The 18473-nt window shown below is 37.0% G+C and overlaps 1 protein-coding gene across 4 annotated transcripts in view; it reads left to right on the forward strand.

Moving 5' to 3' along the window:
• The first annotated feature begins 10476 nt into the window (after nt 1-10476).
• The window catches only part of LOC149799706 (beta-1,4-galactosyltransferase 4-like), a 71801-nt gene continuing 63804 nt past the window's right edge, over nt 10477-18473 (forward strand). For 2 of the 4 annotated variants that reach the window (XM_089959071.1, XM_089959073.1), the window contains exon 1: nt 10480-10810. In XM_089959071.1, coding sequence (XP_089815197.1) covers nt 10800-10810 — 11 coding nt within the window. In that variant the 5' untranslated portion in view covers nt 10480-10799. Of the gene's footprint in view, nt 10811-18473 lie in introns of all 4 variants that reach the window. The other 2 variants (XM_089959074.1, XM_089959072.1) reach the window with 2 other exon arrangements.

An 18473-nucleotide genomic window follows, 5' to 3' on the forward strand; every position in this document is an offset into this window, starting at 1 on the left:
CGCAAAAATGTATGAAAAGTACAAAGGTTGATTAAACTTTTACAGAGCAAACTTTGTGAAGATAAAAGTAAAGGTAATTGTTAACAATAACAATTGTAGTCTTTCTCAAACTAACTTCGTTTCGACTAAATGTACCTCTTTAATCCTGTGATTGAACACATTGCATCAGCGTCGTATGCGACAGCATGGGTAGCGACGGGTGTGTTTACATCCCCTGTTTCTACTCTGCCTTCATAGTGGTCTCCCTCTAACTAATCTTTCAACTTCGCTAAAGGTCAGATGTCGCACGGAGGTAAATTTTGATTGCATGTTGGGTAATTTGAGATTTGAACACCAAGGTATGCTAAGTTCTGGGTACAAACAAACGGGGGTGTTTCACCTTGATAATTAAGCTATTCCTAGTAAGTAGATATCGGTGCTATTTTGGGAATAGGTTCACGTAACTTATTACTTATAACTGTGGCATAGTGATGTCCATTCACTGTGGTTTCTTCTGGCACCATGTGATTGAGACTCATTCCTTTCTTTGTTGCAGAAGATATCGCATGCAAAATGTCTAACAGATTTCGAGAAAAAATGTCCTGCATGAATAGGCGATTGAGAATTAGTTTCCATCCATAAACTGCTTTGTCTTTTAATCTCGTATTCAAAGTAGTGTATACTATTTTCAACATATTTCATGATCTTATAGACTTGTGAATTTGTATAACGTTGCTTTGTGTAACAGATATTGCAATAGTCCCCATTGTGACCGCCAAGGATTTCTTGGGGTGCTCTTATTCTAGACTCCTGAGTTTAATAATTAGATTATACATTTTACGGAAAGAGGTTATCCTGAATAATTAAGACCGTAACATGACTATGGAACGTACATTAAAATTATGAATTTGCAAGAACGTGAACGTTATTTGTATGGAAAGACACATTACTGTATGTAAGTAGTTGTGGTTGATGTCGGCCACTCTCTCCTAAATTCTCAAATATACTGTTAGACACACAAAATTTGTGGACCACTGAGAAATTGTATTTGTTCTATAACATTTAGATTAACTGTTGCAGATAACGCAAATGCAACGTAAAATTTAGCATCTAATCAATGTTGTTATTACAGGAGCAACTATCTACCAATTGATGATTCGAATATATCACAGATAGAAAAGAAGCAAATGACAAACTTAATGATGCTTGATACTTTATGGATTACACTTATTCATGTTAAGATTACTTGTATTAGCGCTACATTTTGTTTAATAACTTTTAAACAGAGTAATTCCAATAAACCGTAAGAAAGGAAATATAACAAAATGAGAAAGGCACAGAAATGGTTGAAAAGTATTTTATTCGATGCATTTTTATCTTGGATAAATTTTTTTACCGAAATGTCTGTATATTGCATTATAAAGTAGTTGTTTCAAAGGCATTGCTTTTTATTAGTAGTTATTGCTTGGTAAGACTGTTCCTTGGGTTTTTGAGAAGTAGCACATCCACAGCAGCAAGAAAGGTTATTGTCTTGATAGTACTATCTTAGTAGTGTGGAAGGGGCACACTATCAGATTTCCAGCTATGTCGTTCATATGGCAGCTATAAGATATGGTATAGCTTAGCACATACCCACAAACAAACGGGAGAAAGTTTGCTCTCCTCGTATTGATACTAAGTAAAAACGTAAAGGCAGCAGGAAAAAATTTGGTTTCAAAAGATCCATTACCTATTTGTAACCTTACGTAATAGCATGGATTACAACGATGTAATACTGAAACTTGGAGACTCGCTTCTTCTAAGATTTCATAGTTATAAAAAGTATACTTCGATTATAACTAACCTTGATTAATTGAAGCACATGCCAAGTCTCGGTGCTGAGGCGGTATCCAGAGGCGCAGTGCAGTAAGAAGGGCAACGAAAGCAAGCATAAGAAATACCAGTTTAACGGAAACCTACAACACATATATCGCAAACGTAAGGAGCTTTATGCCCCATACTAGTAGACAATAAAGTGAATAACTATGCCCTAGAGGTTGGGGTTTCTGTTAGTCACAAAAAGAGAACTGATAGGCCTTGGGAACAGACTATCCGAAAAACTGTAGTGAAGTTGGCACAAAAGGAGTTTAAAACCTCAACTATTGGATTCCATAGGTGTCATTGTCTTACTGATCTCTTTGATGCATTGTTAAACTAGTTGGATGACTATGTCTCTTAGACCTGAATTTTAAATTGTCTTTCTCAGTAACCAGGGCGAAAGAGAAGCTCCATCGATAATGATAGTGACCAATCATCTGTCATCTCCTACTGTGTGGATGCTTCACAACCTCTCTGGAATAACCTCAACCTTTGATCAGATGAGTGTCTTCTTCATTCACTTCTAGGCTCAAAGGACAACGCGATCAAAAGACCCCAAAATGAACTTATATATCAGGGGTTGTGCAAGTGACGTTTACCTGGTTTTAGCGACATTCACAATAACATCGTCTGCGGTTCGAGCAAGAGCAAGGCAACATCCATATCTGGTTTGTAAATAATAATTTGAAGTTTAGGAGCAGCTATACCCAAACAAGACATGCAAGACATGAATATCCACTATTATATGCTAGCAATAAGTTTAGTGACTAATGACCGTGTCCCAGGAACCGTCTGTTTCACTGTGGACTGCAAACGGTATCGTGGAATCCATCCACTTTGCTTCTGACTACACTAGCTTCTTCTGCGTTAAACACGAAGAGCTTTTGACGGCTGTCTGTTCAGCTACAAAGAAGTAATAAAATTCGACGAGACCTTCGTGACGACAACCAGGGTTATCTACCCGATATTAGTAGGAGCTAGAATAGAAAGCAGTCCCATCTTGTTATCAAGTGGGACCGAAAGATGTCTAATGAAGCGACCCCCTGGGTCGAGCATTCACATTATAGCAAAGACGTGATTTTACTATCTGGTTGTTACCGCCGAGGTTAGCATTACTGTTTCATGTGTGCGCATGCTCTACCAGTAACGCGCTATGGTTTTAGTTGTTGGCAGACGTTACAAGAGAGCATAAATGAAACTAGTATTGATGCCATCCGCGCCTATATTAAGACCACGCTACAATCATTACTTATGCTATCCAAATTTGACTAACAACAGTAGCTGTAAGGTGGGCTGTTTTGTCCACCAGCTTTTACCCGGTAGAGATTAAAATCACTGAGCAATTCTATCGCACTCGATACATGCCTTTATCATTGGCATTTTCCAATTCTCTGCATATCAATGGACTAAAGGTGCTTCAACAGGAGAGTTTGTAGTGCAAGAATTGTGCCTCAAAACGCAACTATGTTATTGTGTCAGCTGTACGACTATGTATGAACTAAGGTCAATAACAGTGCAAACGGTACGTAACGGCAGACACTATAACGAGGCGACATATGGTCGGCCCATCCTACACCAGCCCACTCAACCATAATGCTAGCCTTTACTAATGTCTTTGTGGAGGTTTTGAGGAGCTTAAGTGAACATTTTACTTCATCACAAAGCATACAAGTGTTTCTCGTTAACGGTGCACCGTCCGAAAATGAACTTGCTCAAAGACTTTGATGTAAACTTCGACAATTATTATGATGTGGTTATCACACAGATCTTCCCGCGCATACTTCGCTTTTGCAACTAAAAGCGATACTCTGATGCAGAATGTTCCGTATGGAGGCCGTTTGCCACAAACCGTTGACATGCAGAGGCAACGAAGTCTTTGTGATAGCCGTGCTAGATGGCCTGAAGACAATAATTGAGCGAGGCTGTAGTAGTTGGATGCTGAAGCCTATATCACTTTCATAACACGTACCATCAAAATCATGGATCGCGTAACTTTCTCGTCACACGATCTTCAGAGGATGAGACTGCAAACAGTTGAATGACAGGTCGGAGATGGATAAACTCAAATGTATGCAGACAGGAAAAGGTCACTGAGACCCACATACCATTCGAAGCTGTGATGTTGTAGACGCTACTGTTACGATAAACAACACTCCATGTTATTGGACAGGTGTAAATGTCGCACGGTGCAAGGACAGAAAGACGCTAAACATTTAAGATGCTCACAATCACCTGGACTGTGGTACTGACGCTACAGTGCTATAAACAAAGTGATTGTCGTGCACAACCACTATATGCACCCCTACCAACATATTCTTCAAAGTGAAAAAAATGCAGACGAATGGCGGCATGCAGGTCGCATGAGAGTGCTTTTTATTCAGGCGCTAATAAAAACAATGGAAAGGAGCAGGTAGTACCAGGTCGTTAAATGCATTGATAACACTCGCCAGCACTCCAAGGCCATTTCACCAAATTACATACAGACGACTCTAGAACGCCAGTAAATGCCGTCCCACAACACACTGGATGGATAAAACAGCTCAAATGTGTTGAAGATGATATCAACTTTTGACAGAGACAATGTTTGTTATTCACGAAGGAGATTTTTTATGTCAAATAAAGATAAAAGCACAGTTTCGCAGGAACAAACGGCGGGTCATTAATCCTAAAGACTGGGAGTCCTGAAGGCGTATACCAATCCGACATATTGCTTTTCGATGAGCTACGTTATGTACAATCATGGCTACGAGAACTTTTCTCCAGCAAATGGAGTCCAATAGCCTCTGAAAAGCAAACTGCTTGAATTTCGTAGTTTCTTGATAGTGCAACAGACCCGGTCCGCAAGTTTTGGATATACAGTAGGACTAATTAATTTATACAATGCATACATGATTAATCTCAATGATTAATCTCAGTGATATGAAAATGGAAATATAAATGAAACTATAGAATAACAAACAAACAAAGCAACAGAGCGAAAGATGAGACCCAGAAAAGAATTACCCATCGAGAGACGGAGAGAGAGAGAGAGCATCAAACATGCAAAGATTAAAATGAAACTTTTATTGTAAAATAAGAATAAACATGACGAATATGACACTTTCTGCCAAACTTACAAATGATATACAGAAGTACATAAAAGCCATTTTACAAACTAAACTAGTTATAAACTAATTTGACCTCTGGCAAAGCTCATAAATCTTTGAAACACTCAATAGGGCAGGAAGAGGAAGGAACGCCTAACAACAGGTGTAATATTTGAATGTAGACGAGTACAAAACCCCTTTGACACGAAGACTTGGTAAATTTAAGACATTTAGATAAATTTCGAAGCTTATGTAACTTCACAATCGTAAACTATCAGCTATCTTGGAAGTTACGAGGAAATTCCTCTAAAACCTATAACCAGCCATATATGTTGGGAAGGAATGAGACCAATCCACATATAAAGAGACTATGTTGAATTAACAATGCAGTTAATTATCTTGCGCAGCGAACGTCTCAAATGTACACCTCCTATATCTTACTCCGCTTCCCTTCCCAGGTAAGGTGACTGGCGATGTACAGATTTATGTACGCAGTTAAAATTGCCGACTAAAGTAAATGTGCACATAACAGATAGCAGTCTTCGTATTAGCTATAGAACATATAAAGATGTATATGTGCTAAATAATTTAATTTATAAAGTTGCTATGAAGAAAATATATATGTTATGCAAGGTTTGTCTCAGTAAATTTAACAACTAAGTCTTCCACCAAGACCCAACCCCATTAACCCCGCATCATGATATACGAGGCTCAAATTATACGTCAATGAATTGTACATTGGTGGGTATATTAATTTAGAAATCGAACATCTCTGATGCACATGTAGTTAGAAATAGCAGAGTTATTAAGGACTGATTTAAGATGCTTTCTCTCCTTTTTCTCCGATTTCTGTTTGTAACTTGAACAGCTGGTACATATATCTCCATCAGCTGCTCAAATCATGATTTACACAACACATAAGCCATTTCATTGATTTAAAACTATAATGTGATAAATAATGCTTTCCTGATAACACATATGTCTAGACTATTTTGAAGGCGACCGCTCAGGTGACTTAATGGGTTAGAGCGTCCGCGTCGGATGGGGGAGGTCGCGGGCTGAAACCCCGTCTGAGTCATACCAGAGACTTATAAAGACAAAATGTACTTTCCGCTGCCTCGCTTGTACCTCATCACTAGAAGGATAGTGTCAGAATTGGTTGGCCTGGTGTCGTGATAATGTGACTTGGTGGGACAGGATGATACATGTCTGCGGCTTGAGGCCCCTTTGCTAGAAATCACTATAAACTCCGACACTGTAGACGTCGTAGCGATCTAACTGAATAGCTGTTAAAGCTACGTTATAAATCAAAATATCACACTCACAGACACACAAGCACATGTTGCATGCAATAATGCAATAACACCATGTAATCCATACTACCGAATACAACAATACAAATAATGCTGCTTCAAGATCTTACAGCTGGAATGGCCAGTTTCTAGATAACACGATTATAAAGTCCTATACTTGACCTAGGTTGCAATTAGCAGTTTCTAAACATCATACGACTTAATTTCATTTGCCCATTCTAGAACATTCCAGTTTCGGAGAAAGACAAGATCTGTTACAAAAACAATATATTAAAGAAAATGGTAAATATAACTTCTATGACCCGGACCAAGAAAAATATCTTAATATTTAATCCACAAAATGATGGAAATATTAACCATGCATTATTTATTTGCAAAATAAAAACAACATCACTAGTCCGGAATGCAGTGAATTTGACTTTAGACAAGGTCATGTACAAAATTCATTTAAACAAAAACAAAAAATGACAGAGTAAAACCTAACTGACAATACAAATTAAATATATATAGCAAATAACATGTATTGCATGCAGGCAAGGAGTATGCAAAGCCAATGAAAACACTTATGAGAGGGAGACAGAGAACAGGAAAAGGATAGGAGATATATATGCCATTGTGTGTAACATGTTATACTTATTTACAATATATGCAATATAAACAGAAAATAGTGATGCATGTTCTACTTATTTCGGTTTTATAAATGGATAATAACTGGAACTTCATGACTGATTTGAAAAATACAGAAGCAATTGTCTATTGTTGAAACCTTTAGTATTCATATATATATATACAATATGTGAAGCTCAATAAGATCTGCCAACAGTAATGTAGTATCTAATATCATCACTTGCAAAATTGCCGTATGTGTGTGTCTGTGTGTGTGTTTCCATGCTATTATATAATGTGCACACAAAAAGGAAATGCGAATTCAGGTTGAGGAGGCATCAGCAATAACAGAGACTATAAGCTTTTAATGTTTCCTGTGAAGAAATTCTAATTTTATTATATCACATTTGCTTCTGAATCATGCAATTAAAAGGAAGCTTGCCAGTCACCACGAAATAAATAGCCCTCTTCATAATTTTATAAAATGTACAAATGTTTTAATTTGTTTCTCTTCTGTGCGAAGGTAGACCAGCCTTGCTTAAAAATAAATTGTTTCCCAACTTGTATATTTCGGAGGAGCAGAAAGTAATCAAGAAGCCTCGATATGTTGTTCTTTTTCAGAATAGGCCATTTTAGGCAACAAAATTCCATAAATGTATTTTAGAATAGGACATATATACAATACGTTTTGATAAAAAAAGATCTCCATACTCGATATCATAAACCGCAGAACCATTTGATGTAAACGTATCGACTCGATGGTATATTAGGAGTATAATGTTTTTTCTGCAACAATGACAATCTGGCAAATATTCAGTTTCTCAAAACCTCAATACTACATACCGTACGCACTTGCTTATAAATGGAATCTATCTGCAATATATACAGATCCATATCTGCCGTCCCATAATATGCCGGTAGAGAAGGATTTTTGTTGTTTGCAATTGGAATCCTCTTATATACAAGCACATACAGGGCCGAGAAGAAGGGGGTGCAACCGACGATATATCCCCGGGGCGGGCCCATAAGGGAACCTGGGCCGAACAGGGTCCGTGATCGCTCTCTACGGCCCTGAGCATATACTTTAGTATTGGAGAGACTCAAACCCTAACTGTAACTTGGCCCTGTGTGACGATGACTGAAGATTGTCACCGAATACGCAGCGGGCCAATAATGTGTTGCAATTATACATTTTAATGCCGAAAGATATGTAAATAATCGGATTTAAGATAATCTGACAGGATAATCCGAAGTAGGTTGTATGCTATCAGCTATGTGTTCAATATTAAAAAAATTTATTACAACGAATCTAAGACCGATCCATTTGGCTCAACTGTATTCGTTTATCCTATTTTTTCAGTTCTAGAGAATATGACTCTTTGAGTTCTAATAACGATTTAATCCTCAGTCCATTGTACTTAATTGTAGACAAAACCATAACTTCTTAATTTCAGTAGTAATCCCATATGTCGAATATAATGAAGCGCATTAGAGATATCACAGACAATCATGCACGATGTTTCGTTTGGATCTCTATATTCCATTGCAATACTATGGAAGATATCCAACAGTTGAAAAGTGATTGACTGACCAGGTATTAAACCGGGTAACAATTTGTAAAGAAAATGATCATAGTGGAAATAATTCTACACGTGCTTAAACAGTATTCTCTTAAGGACTTTACTGTCACTACTTATATTATAAGTTAAAAAATAAGATCTCAGATGGATTATTTAGCATTTAATACAGAATTATGAAACGCGTTGAGTACTCTCTAGCCTTAATGAACCTTGATTAGCAAACGTCAAATCTTTTCAATAAGGTTTTAGATCTGTTTCAGGAAAATTAGCCTTCCTCACTAGTCGCATAATGATGGATATATAATAAAGGTGTTTAGCTAGAAGAACGTTGGTCCATGGAGCGATTGTTCTGTTGGCCCAGCAGAAGATATAAAATAAACTTTTAGCCTCCCCATCTCCACCCCCAAGTTCAGAACAAGTGTCGAGAATAATCATGGGGTCCTAAATTGTTGCTTGGTACCAGCTATCACAATGGGCTGGTCGAACCTATGAAAGCATTTTAGGACCAGCAAACCCCACACAATGGTCCAATTTATGAGACTCCCCACACGAGAGAGGCTTAACTTTTGAAGTTTAAAGTAAAGTCCCAGTAACAGGCCAATTTTCTTTCATTTGAAATACAAATGTGGTGGAAGATATAGCGACGTTGAGTCCGACACAAAAACGTGATGGAGCTAAAATTACTGATGGATTTTGCATGGCAGGTATTATGTGTTCGGGACTTTAGACGTTACGATTACTGCAAGTTTAATGGAAAAAATGATTACAAGGGCAATACTTCACTAGTGCCATGAATGTTTTGTGGGACTAGGCCACGTACAGAAACAAGGTTTTAACAGCGATGCCTAGGCAAGAAGGCAAAGGGAATGTTGCGCTTAATAAATCATCCTAGAATGTCATTCAAGCTGGTGATGGAGAAGATGGAAGGGTGAACGCATAGTCTGGGAAAGCATAACCACAAAAACTAGAATATGACGAGAGTCTCAATAGATCTGGGTGTGTTTAGCAGATACCTAGCTATTTTGTGAACAAATTTCTCGCGGATACTTACCGATGATACAGTCATTAGTCATTGAAATGGAGACATACTATTACACAGAGCGGTAAGATGCACATGGGTTAAGGGTTATAAGCCAAACTAAGTGAAGCTCCCAACCAGATCCGGTTCCACGGATAGTCTACCGTCAGGAAGGCTGTCATCGTTAGAGAGTTTAAGATGACCTGAACGCCAGAAACTTAGCCTAGTGTGTATACCGTAGCTTTAGAATACTGCGCCAGTTCTGGAAACGGTTATTAAAGTGGAGACCTAATTCAGAAGCGCAGCCATAGTTGTAGTGCGCATCGACAATATAGAACAGCTTATAGTTGAACCTAATACCGAAACTGAAGAATGTGTTAACAGGTATATGCGAGATGTCAAGATGGTACTAATATGTAAGACATTTTTTTTTGGGGGGGGGCGTATTGTAATACCGCACGTTTGGCGACCGGAGCTATATTACAACCTCGATCCGTTATTGATGTGAATAATAAATAGACAACAGATGTTTCGAGTGGGCTACTCTGTCGGCTATAAACCCAGCAGACGATAACCGGACATATATGTGCCTAAAAAATGAAAGAGGTACAATGCGAGGGAATCAAGTTCAGCAACTTTGAGTGGCTCATTCGGTCAATGTGCTCAATCTGATATGCTTCCGCGAGAAGGTCAGGTCCCAGAAAGAGCAAAGAGCAAAGAGCCACAACATCTGCATAAAAAACTATACCGTCTGGTAGGCAAACGCGGGTTACGTATGTGCATAGTGTAAGGCAGAACTGGGAAGGTAGGTTTTTGCATCAATTATTGCCTGTTGTATGTACGAATCAATGCTTTCTGTGTCATTGTTAGAACATATTTTTTTTACCAAAAAAAAAAAAAACCCACTTAAACTAGATGGCATCTAAATGAAGCAAGCAGAGAAAAATTGTTTACTTACAAGGAATAGTGCTAAGTAAATCAACTAGCAGTTTTTATACCTCACTTCACGTCCTAGCATACTACGTATGATTTAAGTTGTTCGACTCCGGGACAGAGTAACCACCGTGAATCTCAGTGAAGCGAAGATTATTGGATTTAGTATAGCTTACACACAAGTTTGTCGATTGCGTTTCTCAAACTTCTCACGTTCAAATATACAATTTAAAGAGTTCGTTTGTCTCAAGACTTGGATCAGGGATGATAATTCTGCACACTTTATAATTCATAGAGTGATAGGAAGATAACAGTAATTATTTCACCATTAGACACAGGACTATTGTACATGCTTGTTAACATGGCTTCATATTAACTTTGGGTTACTGAGAGACTGTATACATCGAATTTTAAGTAGACGACATCAATGTTGAAAAGGTAAGTCATGGATATTTAATCAAGTCGAAGTGTATAAAACATACACAAGCTATCTTGATGTAGAGTGTCAAACATTGAACAATAAGAATCCTACAATCATGTAAATATCTGACTGTTTATCTGATAGATTAAAAAATCTTATGTTTGCATATATATATATATATATATATATATATATATATATATATATATATATATATATATATATATATATATATATATATGTGTGTGTGTGTGTGTGTGTGTGTGTGTGTGTGTGTTGTAGGTTTACATCTGGCTTTTTCATAGGAGACATTTCAAAATTAAGCAAAGTTAATAAAGCAATAATTCATAAATGGATAACAAAAATAAAAACAATTTAAGGTATAAACAAATCCTCATTATAGCTATTAGAGCAAATACACATGCAAGTTTCTATGTTAGAATTTCAAAAATTGCAATATTCATTTCGACTCTCCCAGCAATAGTTCAAAAGGAGCTACTCTGATAATTGTCTGTTTAATTCAAAATGGACACGACATGAACTTATCATTTCAGTAGTATCACAATATCGGAGAGATTCTCTGCAATTCACTTGCGTAAAAATAATCCTGCATTCCTTCCCATTTCATCACACTGCTAGGTGTTAAGATTTTATTGATATCTTGTGAGGATCACTATACCCCCTCCTCTCTTTCTCATTTTCTTTCGCTCTCTCATCTCTGTTTATATTACTTTTATTATAAGTTAAAAATTATATTATAACTAATAATAAATGTAAGGCAAACATTTAGGATAGCTTGAAGATCTGTTGGGTCAGTATTTTTTTACTTTACTTAAACAATTTGTGTTGAATCAAACAACAATGTATACTGGACTGTGTGATCATAGGAAGTACATAAAATCGAACAATAATACTGGAGTAAGTCGTTATGGAAAATTCATCATGGAAAATAAATAAAGTGGAAGAATGTATACTAAATTGAGTCATCATGGAAGTCGCATACAATTGAATAATATATACTGGATTGAGCAATGGGAATTTACATTTATCTCCTCAATAAAAACAATATTTACTTTGATAATGTGGCTGATATTAGTAATGAATGCGTCTGATTGCAAACAGTGAAGCATGTTACTAATTTGATTACATAGCTGAAACTCGAATGTATATTCGTCTCAGTTGATATTGCTAATATTTCTTTTGTACTACTTTAAATTGATCATGTTGCTAATTACACTGATACAGTAAAGCTCCTTCAGATCAAAATAAATGGTATTGAATGTTTCTGTGATAAAACTGTCACGATGGTCTTTCTTGATTAAACTAAAATAATTGTTTTTAGAAATGATGGATATCTCAAGCAAAATGAGATGTTGCGTATTGAGTGTGTACCTTACTACAAGTGTATTAGTCTATTTTTCTCCCCAAAAAGTATTTTTTGGTCAAAAGCTAAGTAGATTTTATCTCCGCAGGCAGAGATATAAACTTCAAGGATTTTGAATTTTCAAGAATGAGTTGGCTGTTTTAGTGAAGTGTATATTTGTAAAGTTTTTGTAAATTCAATTGGTTGCTATGTGTAAGATATTTGGGATCATGAATTAAGGAGAGATATTGAAATAATCAATATAACTTTTGCAAACAGTATTTAGGTGTTCCTAACATCACAAACAATGCGATTGTGTTAGGATAGTGTGGAAGATACCCACTTTATACTCATATTGGTTAAGATGTATTAAATAGTGGCTGAAGGTTGTAAAGGATGCATGCAACTCATTACCCTCAAATGTTATTTAAGATTGAAAAGATTAGATGAAACATATCGTGCCACCTGGGCTACAAAAGTTACAATCTGATTAAAATCAGATATCCACTGTTCTAGATGAATGTCCGACAGCGACTGGTTAGGGTCGCGTTCTGATGATCCTTAAATTAGCCAATGGAAATGCAACTTTCAAACATCTCACAATAAATCAAATCGATTGGCACTCATTGATGCTCTTCAGGCACACTGCTCAGTCTCCAAAACACGAAGATATAGAACTTCATCTGACTGCCTCAAACAATTAGCGATTATGGTAATAAAATAGGTCACCAGAACAAGACCCCTAAACTCAAACATTCAGATCTTCACGTAGGATAGTGGAGATCTTATTTTAATCAGATTGACAAAAGTTAAAGATGTGTTATTTCACTTCGGTTTTGTGTCTGTCTGGTTAAATTAATAATTGAATACAGTACACAAATTTTCGCACCATTTTCGCAAACAATTAACGATTATACATTCCAAAACTTTCAAAGTGATATTCAAGATTTATATATGTGTGTATATTATAGAATGTATCAAACTTAATTAGAACCGGACGATACATATCATATGGATAATCATACTGTTTTAAAAAGTTGCTTATCAAATCTAGGTACTCAGCTCATATGCCGAAAACAGGAAAGAAATAATATGTATTGTGAATTGTGCCGGAGAAATAACGTTTCTTTGGTAGAGGACAAATTTCATTTGTTTGTGATTTACCAGCTTATGACCATTTAAGAAATACTTTGATGAAGGTTGTTACCCCAGTCCTTCTGTAGAAAACTTGGTATCCAACACGAGTCATAGTAATATATTAATTAGAAGAAATCTTTTTTACTATTTCAATTCGGCTTTTCGGCTTAGACAATCTTTGATAACTCAAACGAATGAAGAAGGACATGCTAAAGGGAAGTATATCTTTTACAATAGTATGCACTAATTGTTTTTAGGAAAGTATGTATGTTTAACCATATTGAACACCAGATGGCGCACACTATATTTATTTTTTTGTAATATGGACCGGTAGTCATTATTATGATTATTATTTCAAACACACGAAACATAAATAATGAGATAACCAAAGAAACGTCACACTAAATTGTTATAGTACCAAACAGTAACATTTAAGCATGTACAACAAAACCGTGTTATTGCATACTTGCAAAACAACATATGAGAAAACAGATCGAAATCTATTGACACTGATGGGGGAATCTGTGTTGGGGAAAGGATTTGTAACTTTAGCTCTGACGGTACGTATCTCTTGTTTCGACTCGATGGTCATAAGAGTTTGGTTTCCAGCATTTTTACACCAGGCATCCATTGTTTTAATGTACCGTCTGATAAAACTGTTTTCAACTAAGAGGATTGCTTTTCCTACTATCGTCTCCAGGTTCTCACGTTCTTACCCTGCCGTCAATTTCTTCATCTTAATTTGCCTTTGTCAAGTCTGAGTCACCATTAGATATACATTCCGAGTTCAATTTCCTGTTGATGTCTTCCCATGCGCCTGCACTTTCTTCCATATTACCCATTTTGTTAACATTAGCGTCATTATCCGTTTCCAAAAATGATTTACTACTCAGTAATCGTAATGGCTTTATGCCTGTTGATCTGAGTCTAGCCCGAAGTAGATTTGCCTTATCTGACCACTAGATAGAAACAAACTGGGGTGGGAGGTATGGAGCGGATCAAGGCTACTCATTGAAAGTGTTCCAGGATGTGCCCCTAAATATTATATCAGGTATGTGAATCTCAGCACAGCATATATGCGCGAGCACTAGAAATAGTAGGCAATTAGGTGGCAAAGATCCCATTGATAAAGAAATCAAGGTAGCTTTAGCGCCAGAGTGTATCATGCCAATACGCTATGAACCGTCTACCTAAAATGTCACAGGTATCACAAGAGAAAATTGTCTAACTCGTTTCTCCACTTGTCATATTTATTTCTTTGTAGCTCCTCTTGTATGTTTTTTTGATATCGGCAGAAAACTGTTGCATCGTCCACATGATTACATGAAAGCAACGAATACATTTAAATTATTGATGTGATTGTAATTGTTGGGCGCCGAATACATCAACATCTTTTATCCGTGTAAATTTACCAGTGCAGACTGTTTCTCAGAAGAAGAAGACTTTTTTTTTTCAATCTGTAACGTTGTCCTCTTAATAAGAGGGGTGGTATATTGGATTTGGCTGGCGTTATCTCAAGGGTGATCTCCCTCGATTTTATATTCCAGTGGGAGTGGATATATAGAAGAAAAACAGAGAACTGAGCAAGAATATTGTGAAGAAATAATGCAATATCAGCCCCATTAGACAAAACAAAAAATAAAAATAAAAAAATATAAAATAAAAAAATTTAATCAATCGCAATTAATAGCGGCAATTCCAATTCAATATAAATTATATCAAAATAATTTAATAGCAGTGTATCAGTTAGATTTATTTCATAATAATAACGAGTGGTGAAAAGACTCCATTGTCCACGATTGATTTCATCACCTTCCTCTCGTGACCCGTGTGTCACGTCTTCCTATTCTCTAGTCTTCCTTTTCCGAACTTTTCATCTGTTCCTGGACTTTCTAGTCCTTTATTCTGAACACATCATCTATTTCCAAACTTCCGTCTTCGGACTGTCCTGTCTCTCCCAGAAAGTTGTTTCCTTAAAGGACAAAATTACCCCTGAATCTGTATACGTATCACTTTCTATATGTACATACAATTCCCTCACTTATGCTATTCAGAAGTATAAATAATATATGAACACTACATAAATTCTGACATAATTCGATAGGTCATCACTCTCGCTCCACAGCGACCGACCACAAATTAACACGTGAGCGGTACATCTAACATTATCCTATCTCTTTACCTACGCTACCAAGTACTCGATTACTATTGTATAAATTCTCAAAATTCTAGCTCACAGCAATCCATAACTTACAAGAGGAAATCAGAAAGATCGACGTGACCCTTCACAAGACTTTTCTCTGGCTTAAATGTTGTAAAATTGTAATGCTCAATGCATTCAGCTTTAAGGTTCAGTACTATTCGAAATTCGACACTTTGCAGTCTCCGATAGTTTTACCATTCCCAAAGGAAAGATCCAGAATGACTACGGCATATAACTGTCTCAAGTTATGGATTTTGTTCAAACGAATGATTTCAGAAATAAATTCTATTGAATATACATTAAAATGTGCCAAACCTCCGTGGGTTATCTTCGAGGAAACATTTGTGTTCCGGCTTTCAGATGGTGAGAATTAAGAAACTACGTTCTTCCTCGGTGAATATGTGCTCCAAATCTAAAGTAACACTGCTTGAAAATGTAAAGCTTGAACAATCTATTGTATTAATATCTGACAAATGGACAAATTGGAATGTTTAAACACGCTGAGTGTTTCAGAATGTCAACGCTTAATGGTATAATTTTTTGTGGTGGAGTTATTCATAACAAGGTTTATTTATTCTCTGATATCCGATTTTGATTCAGTTTGAACGACCTCTTCAATTAAAAATAAATAATTTGTCTTTTAAAAATGATTGACTTATATGTATGCTCTCTCTCTCCGTCACACACACATGCACATTTACATACACACACACATTCATGCATTAATTTTAGTGTTTTTCCCCATGGCGTTTATTCCTTTTATCTTGTAACACTGGACAACAAATTTTTACAAAAGTCATGTTACTGAAATAAAATTAGTCAATTCTTATCAATTTTTATGTGCTGAACACGAATATGACAGTCAAATTGCAAAATTGGCTCTAGTTTTTTTGTAATCTGCAAGAAATTAATGTTTACATAACGAAATGCATTCCAATAGTAAAAGGTCAACTGTAATAGCCTACCTATAAAAAATCAAGTCATTGACTACATCTTAGATTTCTTCGCCTGTCTCTTGTACAGCTGTTCGGGAGCATCTCTGAGGAGTGTCCAGCAGTAGTCAGCCAGCATTGTAGTGGACCATTTTCCCTGGTATCTTTGTTCCATTGTTGCGATATCTTGATGAAAACGTTCGCCGTGTTCATCACTAACAATACCACAGTTGCTAGGAAAGAAATCCAAATGGGAATGAAGGAAGTGAATCTTTAGAGACATATTGCAGCCAAGTTTCTTATACTTCATCAACATGTCTTCTAATAGTTCCTTATAGTTTTCTGCCCTAACATTTCCGAGGAAGTTTGTAGAAACTAGGCGAAAAGCATTCCATGCTTGTTTCGCGTCACCTTCCAGCAAGTTGTTGAACCGGTCATCTTTGAAAAGCTCTCGAATCTGAGGACCCACAAAAACTCCCTCTTTAATCTTTGCTTCGCTGAGTCGAGGGAATTTTTCATGCAGGTATCGGAATGCTGGCAAAGTCCGGTCAATGGCTTTCACGAAGTTCTTCATCAAACCTAGTTTGATGTGAAGGGGTGGTAGCAAGATTTTCTGAGCCTCAACCAGAGCTGGGTGTTGGATATTCTTCTCTCCAATGGCTACATTCTGCCTGTGAGTCCATTCCTTCCTCATGTAGTGCATTTCCCTTGCTCGGCTATCCCACTCGCATAAGAAACACATGTATTTTGTATATCCTTGCTGCAGTCCCATTAAAAGGGCAACTACCTTCAAATCACCACAGAGGTGCCAGCTGTACTTGTTATACTCAATGGAATTCAGTAGCTGCCTTAAGTTATCGTATGTCTCTTTCATGTGGACAGCATACGCTACTGGAATAGATGGAAGAATGTTTCCATTGTGCAAAAGCACAGCCTTGAGACTCAGTTTCGAAGAGTCCACAAATAGTCTCCATTCTTGTGGGTCATGAGTGATTTTTAAAGCATTCATGAGGCCCTCAATATCGGAACAGAATATCAGATTACTTTCCTTTCTGAAGAAAGGCTCCAATTGCTGGTGGCGCTTTCGATATGCAGTAATTGTGACATCTTCTTCTAGAAGATTCCATTGTTGGAGTCTTGATCCTAGCAATTCTGCCTTGTTCTTTGATAAGTCCAAATCACGAATCAGGTCATTTAGTTCTTCCTGTGTTATTCTGTGTGGGGTTGATGATGCACCACAGTGAAAATCTGGATCACTGCATGCTGATGGACCAGGAGAAGAACAGGTCGACTCACCTTTGTCTTCGTCAGATGAATCAAGAGAATATTCTGCTGGAGGTTCTGGAATAGGAAGTCCCTCACCATGTGGAACTGGTCTCAATGCAGACGGAATGTTTGGGTAGACTATTCTCGACTTCTTTCGCTTCGTTATTCCGCCGGAAAGAGGAGGAACCAAGCAGAAGTAACAGTCATTTAGGTGGTTGCTTGGCTCTCTCCACACCATTGGGACTGCAAACGGCATTGATGACCTTTTGCAATTCAACCACTGTGAAAGCTGTGTTGTACATGTAGCACAGCATATATGCGGAGCCCAAGGCTTGTCTTGGTCACCAACCTTGCATCCGAAGTAAAGATGATATGCCTTCTTCACTTGAGAATTGATACTTTTCTTCTGGTTGGCAAATGTCACTTCCCCACAAATATAGCAAAAATTGTCCGCGGTATTAACACACTTTCGAGGCATTACTGTTCTTTATTGTACGTAAATGGATAAAATAATAAGTTTTATGTAACAGTAGCTTGAACTGTCTCGCACAACGTCTAAAATATTTTAAATGCTGAACCTATCTGATTGGGCTTTATATAGTACACTGCTTACGTCAGCTTCAGCAGCCGCCTGGCATTAGTATAATAGGCCTACACATGTATAGTACACTGCTGACGTCAACTTACTTCAGCAGCCGCATGGCATTAGTATTGCATTGCATCAGAAAATGATGCAATCAACTGTGGATGATGTGAGCATGATGGTATTATGCAATGTT

Source organism: Sinohyriopsis cumingii, chromosome 5, assembly GCF_028554795.1.
Source record: "Sinohyriopsis cumingii isolate HCF-2022 chromosome 5, ASM2855479v2, whole genome shotgun sequence".
Lineage (NCBI taxonomy): Eukaryota > Metazoa > Mollusca > Bivalvia > Unionida > Unionidae > Sinohyriopsis > Sinohyriopsis cumingii.